Source organism: Cinclus cinclus, chromosome 3 (assembly GCF_963662255.1).
Source record: "Cinclus cinclus chromosome 3, bCinCin1.1, whole genome shotgun sequence".
NCBI classification, from domain to species: domain Eukaryota; kingdom Metazoa; phylum Chordata; class Aves; order Passeriformes; family Cinclidae; genus Cinclus; species Cinclus cinclus.
In genome coordinates this window covers 57,433,028-57,447,676 of record NC_085048.1, presented here as the reverse complement: position 1 = coordinate 57,447,676, position 14,649 = coordinate 57,433,028, and the positions used below count along the sequence as shown (strand labels likewise).

General features: G+C 38.2%; 1 protein-coding gene across 2 annotated transcripts in view; it reads left to right on the top strand.

Annotated features, from left to right (window-relative positions):
• SYNE1 (spectrin repeat containing nuclear envelope protein 1) overlaps nt 1-14,649 on the top strand; it is a 291,206-nt gene that overhangs the window by 263,298 nt on the left and 13,259 nt on the right. The window contains exons 3-12 of one of the 2 annotated variants that reach the window (XM_062490037.1): nt 827-1,014; nt 2,677-2,827; nt 6,120-6,302; nt 6,701-6,838; nt 7,585-7,776; nt 8,668-8,998; nt 9,839-9,907; nt 11,774-11,916; nt 12,756-12,882; nt 14,045-14,256. In XM_062490037.1, the coding sequence (XP_062346021.1) occupies nt 827-1,014; nt 2,677-2,827; nt 6,120-6,302; nt 6,701-6,838; nt 7,585-7,776; nt 8,668-8,998; nt 9,839-9,907; nt 11,774-11,916; nt 12,756-12,882; nt 14,045-14,256 (1,734 nt within the window). The remainder of the gene's footprint in view (nt 1-826; nt 1,015-2,676; nt 2,828-6,119; nt 6,303-6,700; nt 6,839-7,584; nt 7,777-8,667; nt 8,999-9,838; nt 9,908-11,773; nt 11,917-12,755; nt 12,883-14,044; nt 14,257-14,649) is intronic. The other variant, XM_062490036.1, reaches the window with a different exon arrangement.

Below are 14,649 nucleotides of genomic sequence, written 5' to 3'. Positions count from 1 at the left end.
AAAGTCAAGCAAAGTTTCTTTTCGCTGCACTGATCCAACAGCAACAGACAGTTACTTTTGTGGTTTGTCTTAACTTGAATCTGGGAATCAAAACTAAGGTGAAATATTAATTCTAGAGGAAACAGAAACATTATAATCAGTGTAGAACAAACTGTTGAAACCAAGAAACCGTCAGGAAAAATAATACTGATCAATGTAAGTGCTAAGACAGTGTGAGTGCTTTTTCTTTAGGTGTTTGGAATTTTCGTTTTCCATTTCCAATGAAAATACTATAGAACTGGAAATTTGAAGGAAGAAAAATATTTTACACATGCACTGCAATATGGCTGCTACCAATCTCCATTTCAAACGTGCCACTTTGAAGCTATCTCACCTGGGGAGCAGCATGTTCATCAAGGGTCCCTCTGCCAAACCCTTGCAGTACATAGTACATGTATTTCCTTGTCACACTTCTCTTACTAACTTCTGCTTTACATTCTCTGTGATAATGGGAAAGGGGTGAGAATAATTCTATCATTTATTGGTGATGTTGATTAAATGTGTGTGAAAGATGCTCAGCTGAGCATGCAGAGCTCTGGCAGTTTGTCCCAGTTAATGGTTTGGTGTTTGTAGTCCCTGGGAGAGCTGTGCATGCTGCCAGGGTCTCCTGGCCTCATTGATAACATTGCATCACCACTTGTGTAGATGCACTCTCTTAACTGGTATTACTGGATGTTGTTCTTCTGTTTGCAAGCTTCTTTCTTTTTTTAAATAAGTGGAAGATAAATACATTTGCATGGATGCATGTTTTGCAATTTCTCATAAGAACTAATCTCTTCACCTACAGGAACTCCAGAGGGACATAGAGAAACACAGCACTGGCGTGGCATCTGTTCTCAATCTGTGTGAAGTACTTCTTCATGACTGTGATGCTTGTGCCACAGAAGCAGAGTGTGACTCTATCCAGCAGGCTACACGCAATCTGGACAGAAGGTGGAGAAATATTTGTGCAATGTCAATGGAAAGGAGACTTAAGTAAGTCTAAAACACCTACAGATTAGTATTTCCTTCCACAGGCAGAAATACTGGATGGGATATCTATTATATGGTTGTAGCACTGAATAAAAGAGTGTAAGGTTCAGAAAAAGATCATACACTGAGTAGAAGCCAATAGCTGTTATGCCTCTATTTAAAAAATGAAATCTTGGGTTGCACATGCCTTTATACAAAGTACAGATAACAAACATCAAATTTCACTCACAGGTCCTTCAACAGAATGATTTATTTCCCATGCTTCATAAATATGATGAGAGAGAAACTAAAGAAATTTTAGATGATAGCAATGACTCAAAGAGATTTAGAAAATGTGACCTAAAAGGGAGGTTTTAACACTTAAATTTACGCAAGAATTACTGAGATTGATGGGAAACTAGTTATTGAATGGGTGGAATGTTATTCCAGGTAATAGGTTTATATGTAGCTGGTGTTCCTCAGCAGTTTCTTTTACATCTAATTTTGTTCATTTGGAGGAATTTTAGGGCTGAGTACTTACATGGAATTTCTTCACCTGTCCACCTGGCTCAGCTGTGCTGAGCAAGTGAGGGCCACAGCACCCAGGATTCTTGGGGGTAGTCTGGGTAACTGGGTAACTTTAGTCTGGGTAACTGGTAGACCATCATATGCAGAAGACTCATTGTTTTCTATTCCCACACAGGATAGTTTGGTGATTTCAAAAGCATTAATGATGTAGGTTAATGATATGGGGGCAATGCAATATGCTATGTGCTGACTTAGTAATGAGACATGTTTACAGATTTAAACTCCTTCATTTAAGATATTTTCTTGAACTTGTTATGAAGCTTATTTCTGTCATGTTTATACAGTCATATAAAAAATTCTGGGAAGAATTAGATGTTTCAAAATTCTGAATTGAACTTTTTATGATATTTCATTTTGTGGGATATTCTTAATGTATTTAGGAAAGGTTTTTGTTTCTTTTATGTGATTTTATTTATTGCTTTAAGGTTTGAATCCAGAGATTCATATTTTTAATTTTATCCTATGGCCATGGAAATTCTTGAATTGTATATATCTATAAGTTCTATGTTACAAGTTCTACTTGTAACTACGTTTATAAGTTCTATCTTCAACCTAGTCTGTCTTGGACATACATGGGCTTTCATAACTTTGTGTCCAACACATCAATTCAGAACTATTTTAAGTTAATGTGGAGCTATGCATGGAACGCTATTTTACTTTTTTAGAATATACACATTATGCTTTAGTGGATTTGTACTGGTAAGTTAAATGAGCTATCAGTATTTAGGATCTTTATTGTACTAGAAACAGTTATTTTTATAAAGAGCAGCTTTACTGATGTCACTGATACTGCATTTCAGAAGTTATTTAGTGTGTGCTCAGCTTTTTAGAGTTCCCATTACAAACTTGAAACTTTTTTTTACACTGATTCCAAAATTAGATGCATTAAAAAAAAATGCCTTCATCTTATTCTAGCTCAGTCTGGAATGAGCCAGCCTTCTCTGTGGTCTGTTTATCAGTCTGGCTGGCTGATTTATATTATTAGTCAGTTACTGTCTGGTGCAGTGCTAGTTTGCTGTTGCAGATGACAGGTAAAAGTTCCATAGGTCAACTGGCCATCAGTCCAAGCATTCTCTGATTTTCCATTATCTGTTGCAGAATTGAAGAGACCTGGCGGCTATGGCAAAAATTTTTGGATGACTACTCTAGATTTGAAGAGTGGCTAAAAGCCTCTGAGAGGACAGCTGCTTTCCCAAGCTCCTCTGGTGTCCTCTACACTGTCGCTAAGGAAGAGCTGAAGAAATTTGAGGTGATTTATAGTGGTTGAAATTCAATACATATTGATCACATCGCAGCAGCCAGCTGCTGTTCTTCCTTCCCATGACCAAGTTACAGAAGAGATGCTGTATTAATAAAGTGGAGTTGATGATTTTGTAGCTGTCTTCAGTGGCAGGCTCCTAAGATAAAATGACAGTGGAAGGTGGCAACTGGAAGTGCCTCCACTGTTAGTTCACCAAAGCTAGATTCCTCACCTTTTTATTATTTCTGCAGCTTTTAAATATGTCCAGTCAGTCAGTGTTCCAGAGCCTTACTAGATCTCCCTTCACCAAATGCCTCTTCAAATGCATGCTGCATGTTCTAGTTCTGCTTTGATTTTATACCTCCTTTTCTTTCCATAACTTCCTGAAGCTAGCTCTCTGAAGTCTGAAGTATATTACAGCATATACTTCATATATTCTGCAAGTATATATACTTGCATATGTATATATGAAGTATATATACTTCAAGGACCCTTTGGGTCCTTATACATGAAATTCATGTTCATGCAAATGTTGTTATTTGTCCACATGGTGTCCCCTGTGTCTTAAAAAAGTTAAACATGCTTCAAGACTGACAAGCTCTCCTTTTGGTCATTGCTTAGGAGCTTGTTATATGACTCCACTGTGTCTGCAGTTGTGTCCACTGCAATGTGAGGGCTTGTCTGATAGTTAAAAGGGATTGTAAGCCTGTGTGTAAAGCACACATGCACATTGCCTGGTGAGTCACAGAGGAAAATCTTTTTCTTGGATTCATATTTGCAAAGGGTATGTCAAGATGGGAGAGAAGAAAGCGAACAAATGATTTCGGCAATTCCGTAAACAGTCTGGCAGTGTAAGGTATTTGCTGTGAAGAAGAAATGCAACTGTCTAAGCACAGTTGATAGGTTTTGGTTTAACTGTTAAATCAAAGGCATAAACTGTGAAGTACTGTGTTCTATAATTGGTATTCACATTTATGAATGTACTGGCCAGGTTTTGGTTTTGCACAGACTTCATTATGGCCAGGTAGATTGCCATGGTATAGAAATGTTTCCTTCCTGGACACAAACACTCTGCCTCAGACCTCCTTCCCATTGTTCCGTTATGTGGTGATCAGGATTTAAATCTCTAGTTTAGTAAGTCTCTGTGTGAGAAGCTGTACCACAAGTATATTGACTCTTTGATTTTTATAGCTGAATTGACTTTGCCCAAAGTCCGTTTCATTGAACCTCAGCTGTTATGGTGACTTTTCCTCTGCAGCAGACTTGTGGAATTTTTACTGTCTATAGGGTTTCAGCAGGACCAAGATGCAAAGAGAACAGTGTAGCCTTTTCAAAAGCCTCTTTCCCTTGTAGTTTGGTTCTTTCTATTTTTTCCATCTTTTTTTTTCCTTTTTTTTTTCTCCTGAACACCTGATTTCTCTGCCTACCAAATAGCAGGAAGGCAATGTGGTATTCAAGTCCATTCATTGTGAATTCAGTATGAAGTCAGCGCTTGCAAATACTAGCAGAGGCAGAAGGTTTCTGCTTTAACTAAGCATTTTTTTTAAATTTTATTTTCTTCTCCATATCTGCACTTTAATTAAAAAAACAACACATAACAAAAAGAGCTCATCAGACCATATATGACCCTTTGAATTCTTGAGTACTGAGGTCAGAGGTGGCTCTTGCTGACTTCACTGTACAAAACTAAACTCCTTCCTCTCCAGTAGTTTATGAAGAAAAGAAACGCAGTAACAGGAAGGAATGCAACAGATAAATTCTTGTGTAACTGAGATGAAAAAATGGAAGGCAAAAATAAACAGCTGTTGTCTTGCTGGAGAAGTCTTGGTAGCAGGTGAAACAGCAACTGCACACTTTTAGATTTCTCAATCCTTGTAAATACAGTCAGAATTGTGCTTCCAATATAGGAATACTCGTGCAATTTTAAATTAATTCAGTTCTACTGATAATTTCACCCTAGCTGCAAACGCATTACCTCCTATTTTGTTGTCCCCTACACAATTTGATGGCCATTCAATTAAGACAATTATGTTGAGAAGACTCTACAGAATTCGATCTTTTTTCCACCCAGTTCCTTTACTTCCTTTTTTTGTTTTTGGTATTACAGCAGAAATGCGCTTGTCTCATTTTTAGCTTTGAATGGTACTGTATGAAGTGTATATCATTTTACATAGAAAACCCATGTGTTTAATTAAACCTTCTCCACAGAAGTATATTGGCTATCTCAGGTCTACAGTCCTTATTAAGGGAGGCGTCTAGTTTTGGAAGAGACTGTTTTATTGCATTGTGAGGAATATCAGACAGGAAGTTTGTAGAACTACGGTGGGATCCAAACCCTACTTGTATGCAAAAGAGAGCTATATAATCTATAATCTATAATCTAGGTTTTTGGGTCTTCCTTTGAATGCTTCTCTGTTTCGATGATGTGACAAGATAAAAACAAGTAGATTTGTGAAAAAATATTATGTTGTTGTTGGTGGTGGTAGTAGTAGTAGTAGTGGTGGTGGTAGTAGCAGTAGTAGTAATAGTAGTATTAATTCAGTCATTCCATTACAAGGTGCTTCCTCCAAGCTTCGTGACTGCTAGTCACAACATAAAAGCAGCTGTGCACCTCAGCTGAGTCTCTGTGGCTCTAGTAACAGCAGAGCAAGCACCAAAAGTACATGGTGCAAACATTTGCCTAGACATAAGTTGGCATGGATTTTGGTGACATTTTCTTTTCTGTGAATATTTTTAAGACAAAACTTACTTGCATACCAGTATACTAAATGTAAAGAGATATCTCATTTAGCATCATGTTTCAGAATAAACAATTGCTCAAATCTCTTCAATGTTTGCATTTCAGCAAATTCAATATGTGAAAAGAAATCCAATGAAGCCACAGGAATCTTGGGTTTCTGTTCCTTTTTTAAAAAAAGAAGAGTTTCATGTTCATTGTTTGTACTTCTGTGCTCAAATACAAAAGCATATAATTTTGCAAAAAGAGCCTTTTTTTGGTACTGATTTTGCCTTTGTAATGGATATTCATGTTGCAATTTCTCATTCAGTGAACTGTGTCAGTTTTATAAATGTTTTTGGGATTTTGGAGAGGCTTTTTTGGTTTTTTGGTTTTGCTTTTTTAAATCAGAAGGCAGCATCTCTGTAGGGTAGTCCTCAGGACATGTCTCCAACTAGTGGAATTTATTTGCTTAAATAAGTCAGAGTGCAGAAGAAGGGTCAAAGTAAGGGAGGAGATCTATATATATGTATCCTGAGTTCAGTAATTAAAATTCTGAATGTGTCTTTTGTTCATACTGCTTAGGCTTTCCAGAGACAAGTGCATGAAAGCCTGACTCAGCTGGAGCTGATCAATAAGCAGTATCGGCGCCTGGCACGGGAGAACCGCACTGATTCCGCTGGCAGCCTCAAGCAGATGGTTCACGAGGGGAACCAGAGATGGGACAATTTACAAAAGCGAGTTACCTCCATCCTGCGCAGGCTAAAAGTATTTTTCCATTTTTAAGACTTCAATATCACTACTCTTATCTATGAATTAAGGGTGCTTCAGCAGCTTTCAGTTTAATGCATTTGCACAGTGTTTTTGAGGGGATTTCTATCTTTGGAAGAGGAAGAAAGCTCATCGATTCACTTAGTCAAAAGTAACCAAAGTATAGGCTTGGTGACATCACACACCACTTTCCTCAGATAAGATAATTTTCATAGGTCGGCTAATTGCAGCTCTAGATGGTCTTACTTAAAAAGGAACCTTAGAAAGCATGTAGGAAATGAAAGAAAAAGGCATGCTGAGTTTAAATTTGATGGGGATGAAAGTCATTTCCCTACTACTGCTGGGGGTTTTCATGTTTCGGGTCATTTTATGCCACTCAATTTTCCACCTTCCAGCATTTTATTGGCCAGCGTGAGGAGTTTGAAACAGCACGTGACAGCATCCTGGTGTGGCTAACAGAGATGGACCTGCAGCTGACCAACATCGAGCATTTCTCAGAGTGTGATGTCCAAGCAAAGATAAAGCAGCTTAAGGTAAAGAATGATTGTGTAGTTACAGAAGGAGGAATGAAAGAAATGAGGGGGGGGGACGCGGGAGGGGGAGAGCCATGCACGGTGGGAAAAGAATTTTAAGAAACATGCAGAAATGAAGCCTGATGTGATTCCTTTACTTGCAGGCTGAGACTTCAACCTCAAAAGTTATGAGTTATGTCAGATTCCAGGATGCACTTCTTGTCAAAGTAGAAGATCCTTGATCTGTAAAAAATGTAAAAAGAAAAAGCAGGGGTGATAGTGTACTTTTCCTCATCAAAATAGGAAATATTAATAAAAATATTTATGTGAAGTCTCCGTTATTGCTAATATCTAATAATTACTAGGCTTCTCAACCATTTCTGCCCCAGAGAACTCCTTATCTGGAGAGAACAAGACCAAATATCACATTATCCAAAATTCCACTGTGATAGGTTTCCAGTCTGTGTTCGTTCTAGACATTTGGTCATTGGCATGGCTTGTTTAGAGAAGAACTTTCTTCCCAAAGTCAACAAATAAGGAATGAGATGGTAAACCATGAAGTATCACTGGTTTTGGCTTGAAAGACTGTGGAATGCTAAATTTAATTTAATTGCTCATTGTTGCTCATGATGAGAGTATTTGGCACAATCCCTCTTTGTTACCCACACCACTCTTTCTGTAAAACTCTTTAACATTTGCATCTTTTATTGCCCAGATTGTTGTTGTGTTGATCTTGTTGATAAAGCAAGGGCTTTTCTTTTACACAGGCTTTCCAGCAAGAAATTTCCCTGAACAACAACAAAATTGAGCAGATAATTGTGCAAGGTGAGCAACTAATTGAGAAAAGTGAGCCCCTGGATGCAGCTGTGATTGAAGAAGAACTCGATGAGCTGCGTCGTTACTGCCAAGAGGTCTTCGGGCGTGTGGAGCGCTATCACAAGAAACTTATCCGCCTTCCTGTGTGTATATTTACATATGTTTTAACTTGTTTGGTTCATTGCCATTTTAAAAAATGTGAGAATGAGGAAAGATGTTGAAATGAAACCTAAGTAACTTTCCAAAAGTCCTCTGGCTAAGTTTTGTTGTAACCCTGACCATCTGCCTCCCTTTCATTGCATGCTATTCGTGTCCTGCTCAGAGAGTAAGCAGACAGGATCTGGAATTTCTGTAAATCAGTATGAAAATTCCTGCAAATTGGAGATTTATAAAGCTTTATTCATGGGAGTAGCACTGTGGTACTGGTCATAAGACTGTCTCCTTGCACTGTCAGATAGTTTGACTGGCAGGTTAGGGAGTTGTTTTTGGTTTTTTTTTTTAAAAACCCACAATGATAAAATTATTTTTCTCATCAGAAGAGACAGAAATTTGTCACCAGAATTGAATACAAGATCAAAAGGGGAAAAGGAGAACAAAAAAAGAAAGTGAAAGGAAAACAATTTTTGGTAGCTCAAGTCCTTTTGAATTAAAGGAACAAAATCCAGGGGTTTCAAAATATGAAATAGCATAGTGAGACCAATACTCATGATGAAGATTACATATGCTTTCCATTAATTGATTCCAGATGATTTTCTAACTTAATATTTGCATTGAAGTAACATCAGTAAAAGTCTGGAAATATTTGCCTTATGTGAGACTTCATGTGCCTCAAGTAATTGAAACGAGCTGGCACTCCGATCTGCTTTGTTGTTTTGTTTTTTTAGTACACCTTAAAAATAACGTAGGAAAAGCGCAAAAGGAAAACCCCCACCATAGCGCCTGTCAACTAATGCTACTTTATTTCACTGACCCAGGCTGACCATGCAGTGCCTCTGCAGGTTTCATTGATGCTTCTGTTTGCATTACGCTTCTAGCTAACAGATGACGAGCACGACCTCTCTGACAGAGAGGTGGATCTGGATGAATCAGCAGATCTCTCTGACATACGCTGGCATGACAAGTCTGCGGACAGCGTTCTCTCCCCGCACCCCTCTTCCAACCTTTCGCTGCCTCTTTCCCAGCCGCTGAGGAGCGAGCGATCGGGGCGCGATACCCCCGCGAGCGTGGACTCCATCCCCCTGGAGTGGGATCATGACTATGACCTTAGCAGGGACCTGGAGACAGCCGTCTCACGGGCGTTGCACTCAGAAGAAGACGGAGGACAAGAAAAAGACTTCTACCTGAGAGGAGCAGCTGGCATAACAGGTGTGGTGGCAGACTGAGTGCTCTATTTTCCCCGAGGAAAAACAAAGGCAAATGTTATACGTTTAATTGTGTGCCCAAGATTCTAATGGAAATGTGCTTTAAATAGTCCCTGATGACTTCAAATAGTTTTTCCTAAGTGATCTCAGTGGCCCTCTGGCCTTGGAGATGGTGATGGAGATTTCTGGATGATGACAGCCTTGGAAAATGCTGGCGTACATTATATGGCAGAGAATTGGCTGTGTATCTGTGCGTGAGGCCTGCCAGATGGGATATGTCAACTGCAACAGCCCTGTGTGCTAAGTTAATTCTGACTAAGAGAAACTATACTGGATACGGCAAAAAGTGCAGAATAAACTAATGAAGAAATGCTGTGGGAGAGACCCACAGAGAAAATCATCAAGTTTTTAAGTAAATCCTGACTCTGCCCTGATGCAGGCAGGACTCCAGCAAACGAGTGCTTAGTCAGAGGTGGGATCTTGGGTCTTGCTCTCCAGTGAAGCTGGAAACCCTTTCTAAGTGTTCTTTGTATAATAAATCCTAACAAGTGAGAGTGCCCAAATTGAGCTAGTTGTGGGATAAGACATACCAGTGTATTTTACTCTGATCTTCTGGCTGTCTTTTGCTTTCCAGGTCATTGCTCTGGAAAGAGTCAGGTTTGCCTGGATCTTAAAGAGATTTTGTAGCGTCTTCCCTGTGTTTCAGTCTTCATGTTTTACCTTCTCCAGAGAGAATGTTTGCTATCGGAACAACTTATTTTGTCCATCCCATGAAAAGGACTCCTGCTGTAAGGAGACAGCCATTGCTGAGCCATCAATTCAGATTGTGCTTTTATTTTTTCAGATGTAGAGATCCCTGAAACTCTTGAGGCCTATGTAACACTCACAGAAAACGCCCTCAAAAATATCTCTGGTAGGCATCATAAAAGTCTGAGCATAGCCAGATGCAAATACCATGGTGCACAAGCGTAACTTCTTTCTCTTTTCCTAGCACCTGCTATCTTTTCGCAACTTACAAGTTAAATATTTCTTACATGGCAGCATTGGCATATTAACTTAGAAGTATCCTCCTGCTTTACTGCTGTGCTTAAAGGTACCATTGGGGGCATGGAATCAATGATGTCTGAAGTATCATCACTTCCACCTTGGCTAACTAAAATAAACTGATCTGATTGGTCTTTTTTCTCTGGTGTCCATCAACTGGACTTAATACATTGCATCTTAAGGCAGAAGGAAAAGGTATGGAACAATACCTAATTTTTCAGGTTTGCATTTTTTTTTAACACAGGCACATCTTGGATTCTCATGCAGATATAAATTTTTAGGTTAGTTGTGATCAGAATGTCGAGTTGTCTTTATCTTAGTCTCATATATTGGAAAATTATTTTCTTTGCACAAGAATAAACCTTCTGTCTCATTTTTCAGTTATTTTCTTGGAGGAAATAGAAGCATTTGCAAATACCTTTTCTCATGATTTCACAGTTTTCCTCTTTTTAAATAATGACTTCATTGCAAAAAGCAAACAATTAAAATATTAGTGTCTGTGACACAAGCCTCAGCTTCACCATCCATTTTTATTTACTCCCCAAATTAGAGAAATATTATTGATTAAGGGTATAAGTAATAGCAGTACTTATGGAAAAAGTGTGTTTAGTTTTCTGACCCATGAAAATTTTTTAAAGTAATGAGCAAAAAACAGTGTTGAGCATTTTGTCCTGTCCACGTGGGGTGAGGTGGTGTTGTATATCAAAAAGATTAATCATCCCAGAGGCTACATTTTCCATAATTAGGTGGACAGAAGGCTCTCCTTCTCTATTCATGTTTTTAATTGTGTCTTTATGAATATATTCAAACTGTCTTTGCAAACAGATGGAAATCAGGCACAGTGATAGAATATGGATAAGAAGGATCTCATGTGGTCCTCTAGGCTGCAGCCAGCCTCACATTAGAATTGTCTGTTTCTAATTTATATCACAGAATTCAGTTGACCCCTATAAGGAAACTACAAGTTAGTCCTGCTTCAAAAATATTTATGTTGGTTCCCAATAGCCTAAATGAAGGCCTCTTGTAGATATAGCAAGCATGATCTTTGTCAAGTATATAATTGGGAAAATGCTATAAATTTTGCTTCTTAGTGTGATTTCCCAAAGCCGTCATGCACTAGTTGCTGCAGGCCTCCAAGATGTCCAGTCATCTATGGATTTTGACAATATGACAGTATTTGTATACCACTTTTAGTCTCTGAAATTGTATACAAATAGGATCCTTTCATGGAGATGCAAATTCTACTGTCTTTTAGTGGGGAGAAATAATACAAAGAGAAATGAAGCTACCAAAATTTTACATGTATTTTGATCATACAAATGGAGATTTGGGTTACAGGGTTTTATTTGACAATGTTTGTGAAAGGGATCAAGGTGTTTCCCGAAGTCAGCGAGGTTAGAGTATGCTTTGCTGAGAACTTTCTCTTCATAAAAAGACAAGGCATTCCATATGGCGGGAAAAGTCACTCCAGAATACTTTTCAAGCCTATTTTAAACTGTGGGTTCTTCTGTAGTATTCTTATGGCAAGCTTGAACATTTTTGAAGGTTGCTAACGCTCTCTAACGTGACTGGTTATCACTTAGCTTTGACATCGTACCACTCATACCACTGCCGCCACGTTTCTCCTTCACTGTCTAATCTAAATAGTGTTCTAATATCTATTCTGCCTGGACAAGGAAAAAAACAACTTTGGAAAAGTTGGGGTGACAGTCCCTGTTTTTTGGTTTCGGTACAGGTGAACCAGGTGCTCTGGAAGCACATATCCGACAGCTGGACAAAGCCTTGGACACCAGTCGCTTCCAGATACAGCAAACAGAAAACATCATTCGTAGCAAGACACCTACAGGACCAGAACTGGATTCCACTTACAAAGGATATGTGCGTGTGGCTTGGAGCCCCAGTCAAATACACACCCTGAGCCTAGCATAGCCGTTGAAGGAAATGCAGCTGCTTCAGCAGAGCAATTTGCTGTTACTGCTTCTCAGACTCACTTGTGTGGTTACTACCCTTAACCACATGCTGTTGTTGTTTATGTTATTTGTGTGTTTACAATAGCATAAGATTACAGGAACGTGACTCTAAAGAATTTATTTTCCTATTTTTCAGATACTGAGAAGTACTTTCTCATACGTGCTTTTATCCATCTAATTATGATACCCTTGTTTGAAATTCCTCTGCTTTTAAAAGCAGGTTTTATTACTTCAGACACAGTATTTCTCTTGCTAACGAATTTTAAACATGCATCATATAAGCAAGGTTGCATGTATGGAATCCCTGATTAAAAAGATTTTTCTCAGACAGGTGTTCTGAAGGATAAATATCTCTCTAAGCCATTCAAATAATTTTATCAAGGACATATTTCAAAAATTTGCTGCTTGGATGCATAGTTTTTATTTCCACATTTAGGTTAATTTTCTTTATCGGTCTTCTAGTGTCTTTGCTGTAGTGTCTTAAAATTTAGAAAAGGTGGCACCTAAGACATCTAGAATGATTTGGCATAAGGGTGCTGAATTATTTCTGTCTAACTTATGCTTTAGGCTTCTATCATCTGCATATACCTTTTTTGTAGTATCAGCGCAGGTTGTTAAAATAATAGGTCTTTTTCTTCACACTTATACTTTTGGAAATTTCTGGAAGTTGAATTGTAATTCTCACTGTCCATACAATTAGTCCTGTACAGTGCATACTGAAAAGGAATATTTTTTTTGTTAACGCAGATGAAACTGCTAGGTGAATGCAGTGGAAGCATAGACTCAGTAAGAAAGCTTGGATATAAACTGAAGGAGGAAGAAGAAAAATTTTCAGGACTCATTAACATGAACAGTACTGAAACACAAACAGCTGGTAAGTAACATGTAGTTCATTTGATGAGCAGCAATTATGGAGAGCAGCAGACATGAAAAGCTTTTTCGAATAAACACTTGGTATTATTTGCTGGCATATACATTTACATGACTGTCTGTTACCATGTTCTGTTTAAGATCTTTTAATAGGAATAGTAAGGAATACTACGTATTCCCTGTGTATGCCATATGAAGAGTTTAGTCGTACAAGTCCATTTTAAGAACCCCTTCATATAATGAGGCATAACCCTAAGCCTTTCAGGAGGTCCCTGTGGATGCAATATTTTTTTGTTGTAAGATTTCTCATTAAAAAGGTTGCTTATATAGCTGTACAAAACACCTAGCATCATTTGTTTCTTCTAATACTAGCTTTCACCTCTAAGATTATCTGCCTATAGTAAAGAAATTTATTTTCCCTGACAGAAGTATTTACCTAACTAATTTTTAAACTTCAGCTGTAGAACAAGAGGTTCTGTTGTGAAACATGGATTGTGAAAATGTGCATTTCCAGAGACTATTACAGGCATCATTCCATTCTTAGCTTGACAAGATATGCTATCCATATAGTCTCTTTTATTTTGTTGTGGGTTTTTATTTGTAAATTTTAAGTTGATGGGATGTACAATTTGTCCTTCTGCCTTAACATTTCAAGATAGATAGCAAGGAGAAATAGCCCCTCATTTATTTCTTTCTAGTGCAGGTGTTTATTCAATGCATCGGCGATATTTAAGGCAAATGTAATGAGGTCTGACCATTAAACTGTGATAGGCACAACTACCAATGAAAATAATAAATATGTGGTTAGTTAGATACATTAATATTTCTTGTCTGGTTTGTACTTGTCCGATAATTTAAGATGTCTTTTTTGGCCAGCATAACCTGTTTTAGAGACCTGCATGTAATAGCTTAATTCTACTCATAGAAGTCTGACATTAGAAAGCAGTAAAATTGCCTGTTGACTGGAATCATCCAGGTTCTTCATTCTTTCTCTCCAACATCACTTTCTTCAATCTAACTTAGTTTTTAAAGTTGTTAGTGTTTGTGACTTAGGCTTTTTACGGAGCTTCTTTTTGTTCTGAACAGTATTCAATTTATGCGATTGTGTGTATGTGTAGCTAGTGGGTTTTTTTGGCTTTTGTTGGATTTGGTGTTTATAATTCCAGGTGTAATTGAAAGATGGGAATTAATCCAGGCTCAAGCTCTAAGCAAGGAGTTGAGGATGAAGCAGAATCTTCAGCAATGGCAGCAGTTCAACTCCGACCTTAATAGCATCTGGGCTTGGTTGGGAGAAACTGAAGAAGAACTGGAGAAGCTCCACCACCTTGATCTCAGCACGGACATACAAACTATTGAGCTCAGAATTAAAAAACTGAAAGTGAGTTTTGTTTCTCTTTTCCATGAGTTACCTCCTAAAGCTGAGTGCAACAGGTATGTTGAAGAGGTTTCCAGTAATTGCAGCTGGTTTTCTTCGCATAGCGGGCTGCTGCTGATGAAGTAACTGGGAAAGTGATTTTTGAATCCTTTTGGAAGGAGAATGTGCCAGTGGCTATCCAAATGAAGCTTTGGGATAGTGATTCTGTGGCAATTCTGTAATTCCAGAATGTACAGATAACTCCTGATGTCACACAAATGTCACAAAACAGTGCCAAGTTAGATCAATTCTCTTCTACTCAAATTGGCATCAAAATAGCTGCTTCAAAAGAAATGCCTCACTGAGACATTACTACTTTGTGTGAAGCAACCAGGAGTCCAAAGGAGTTGTAAGGTA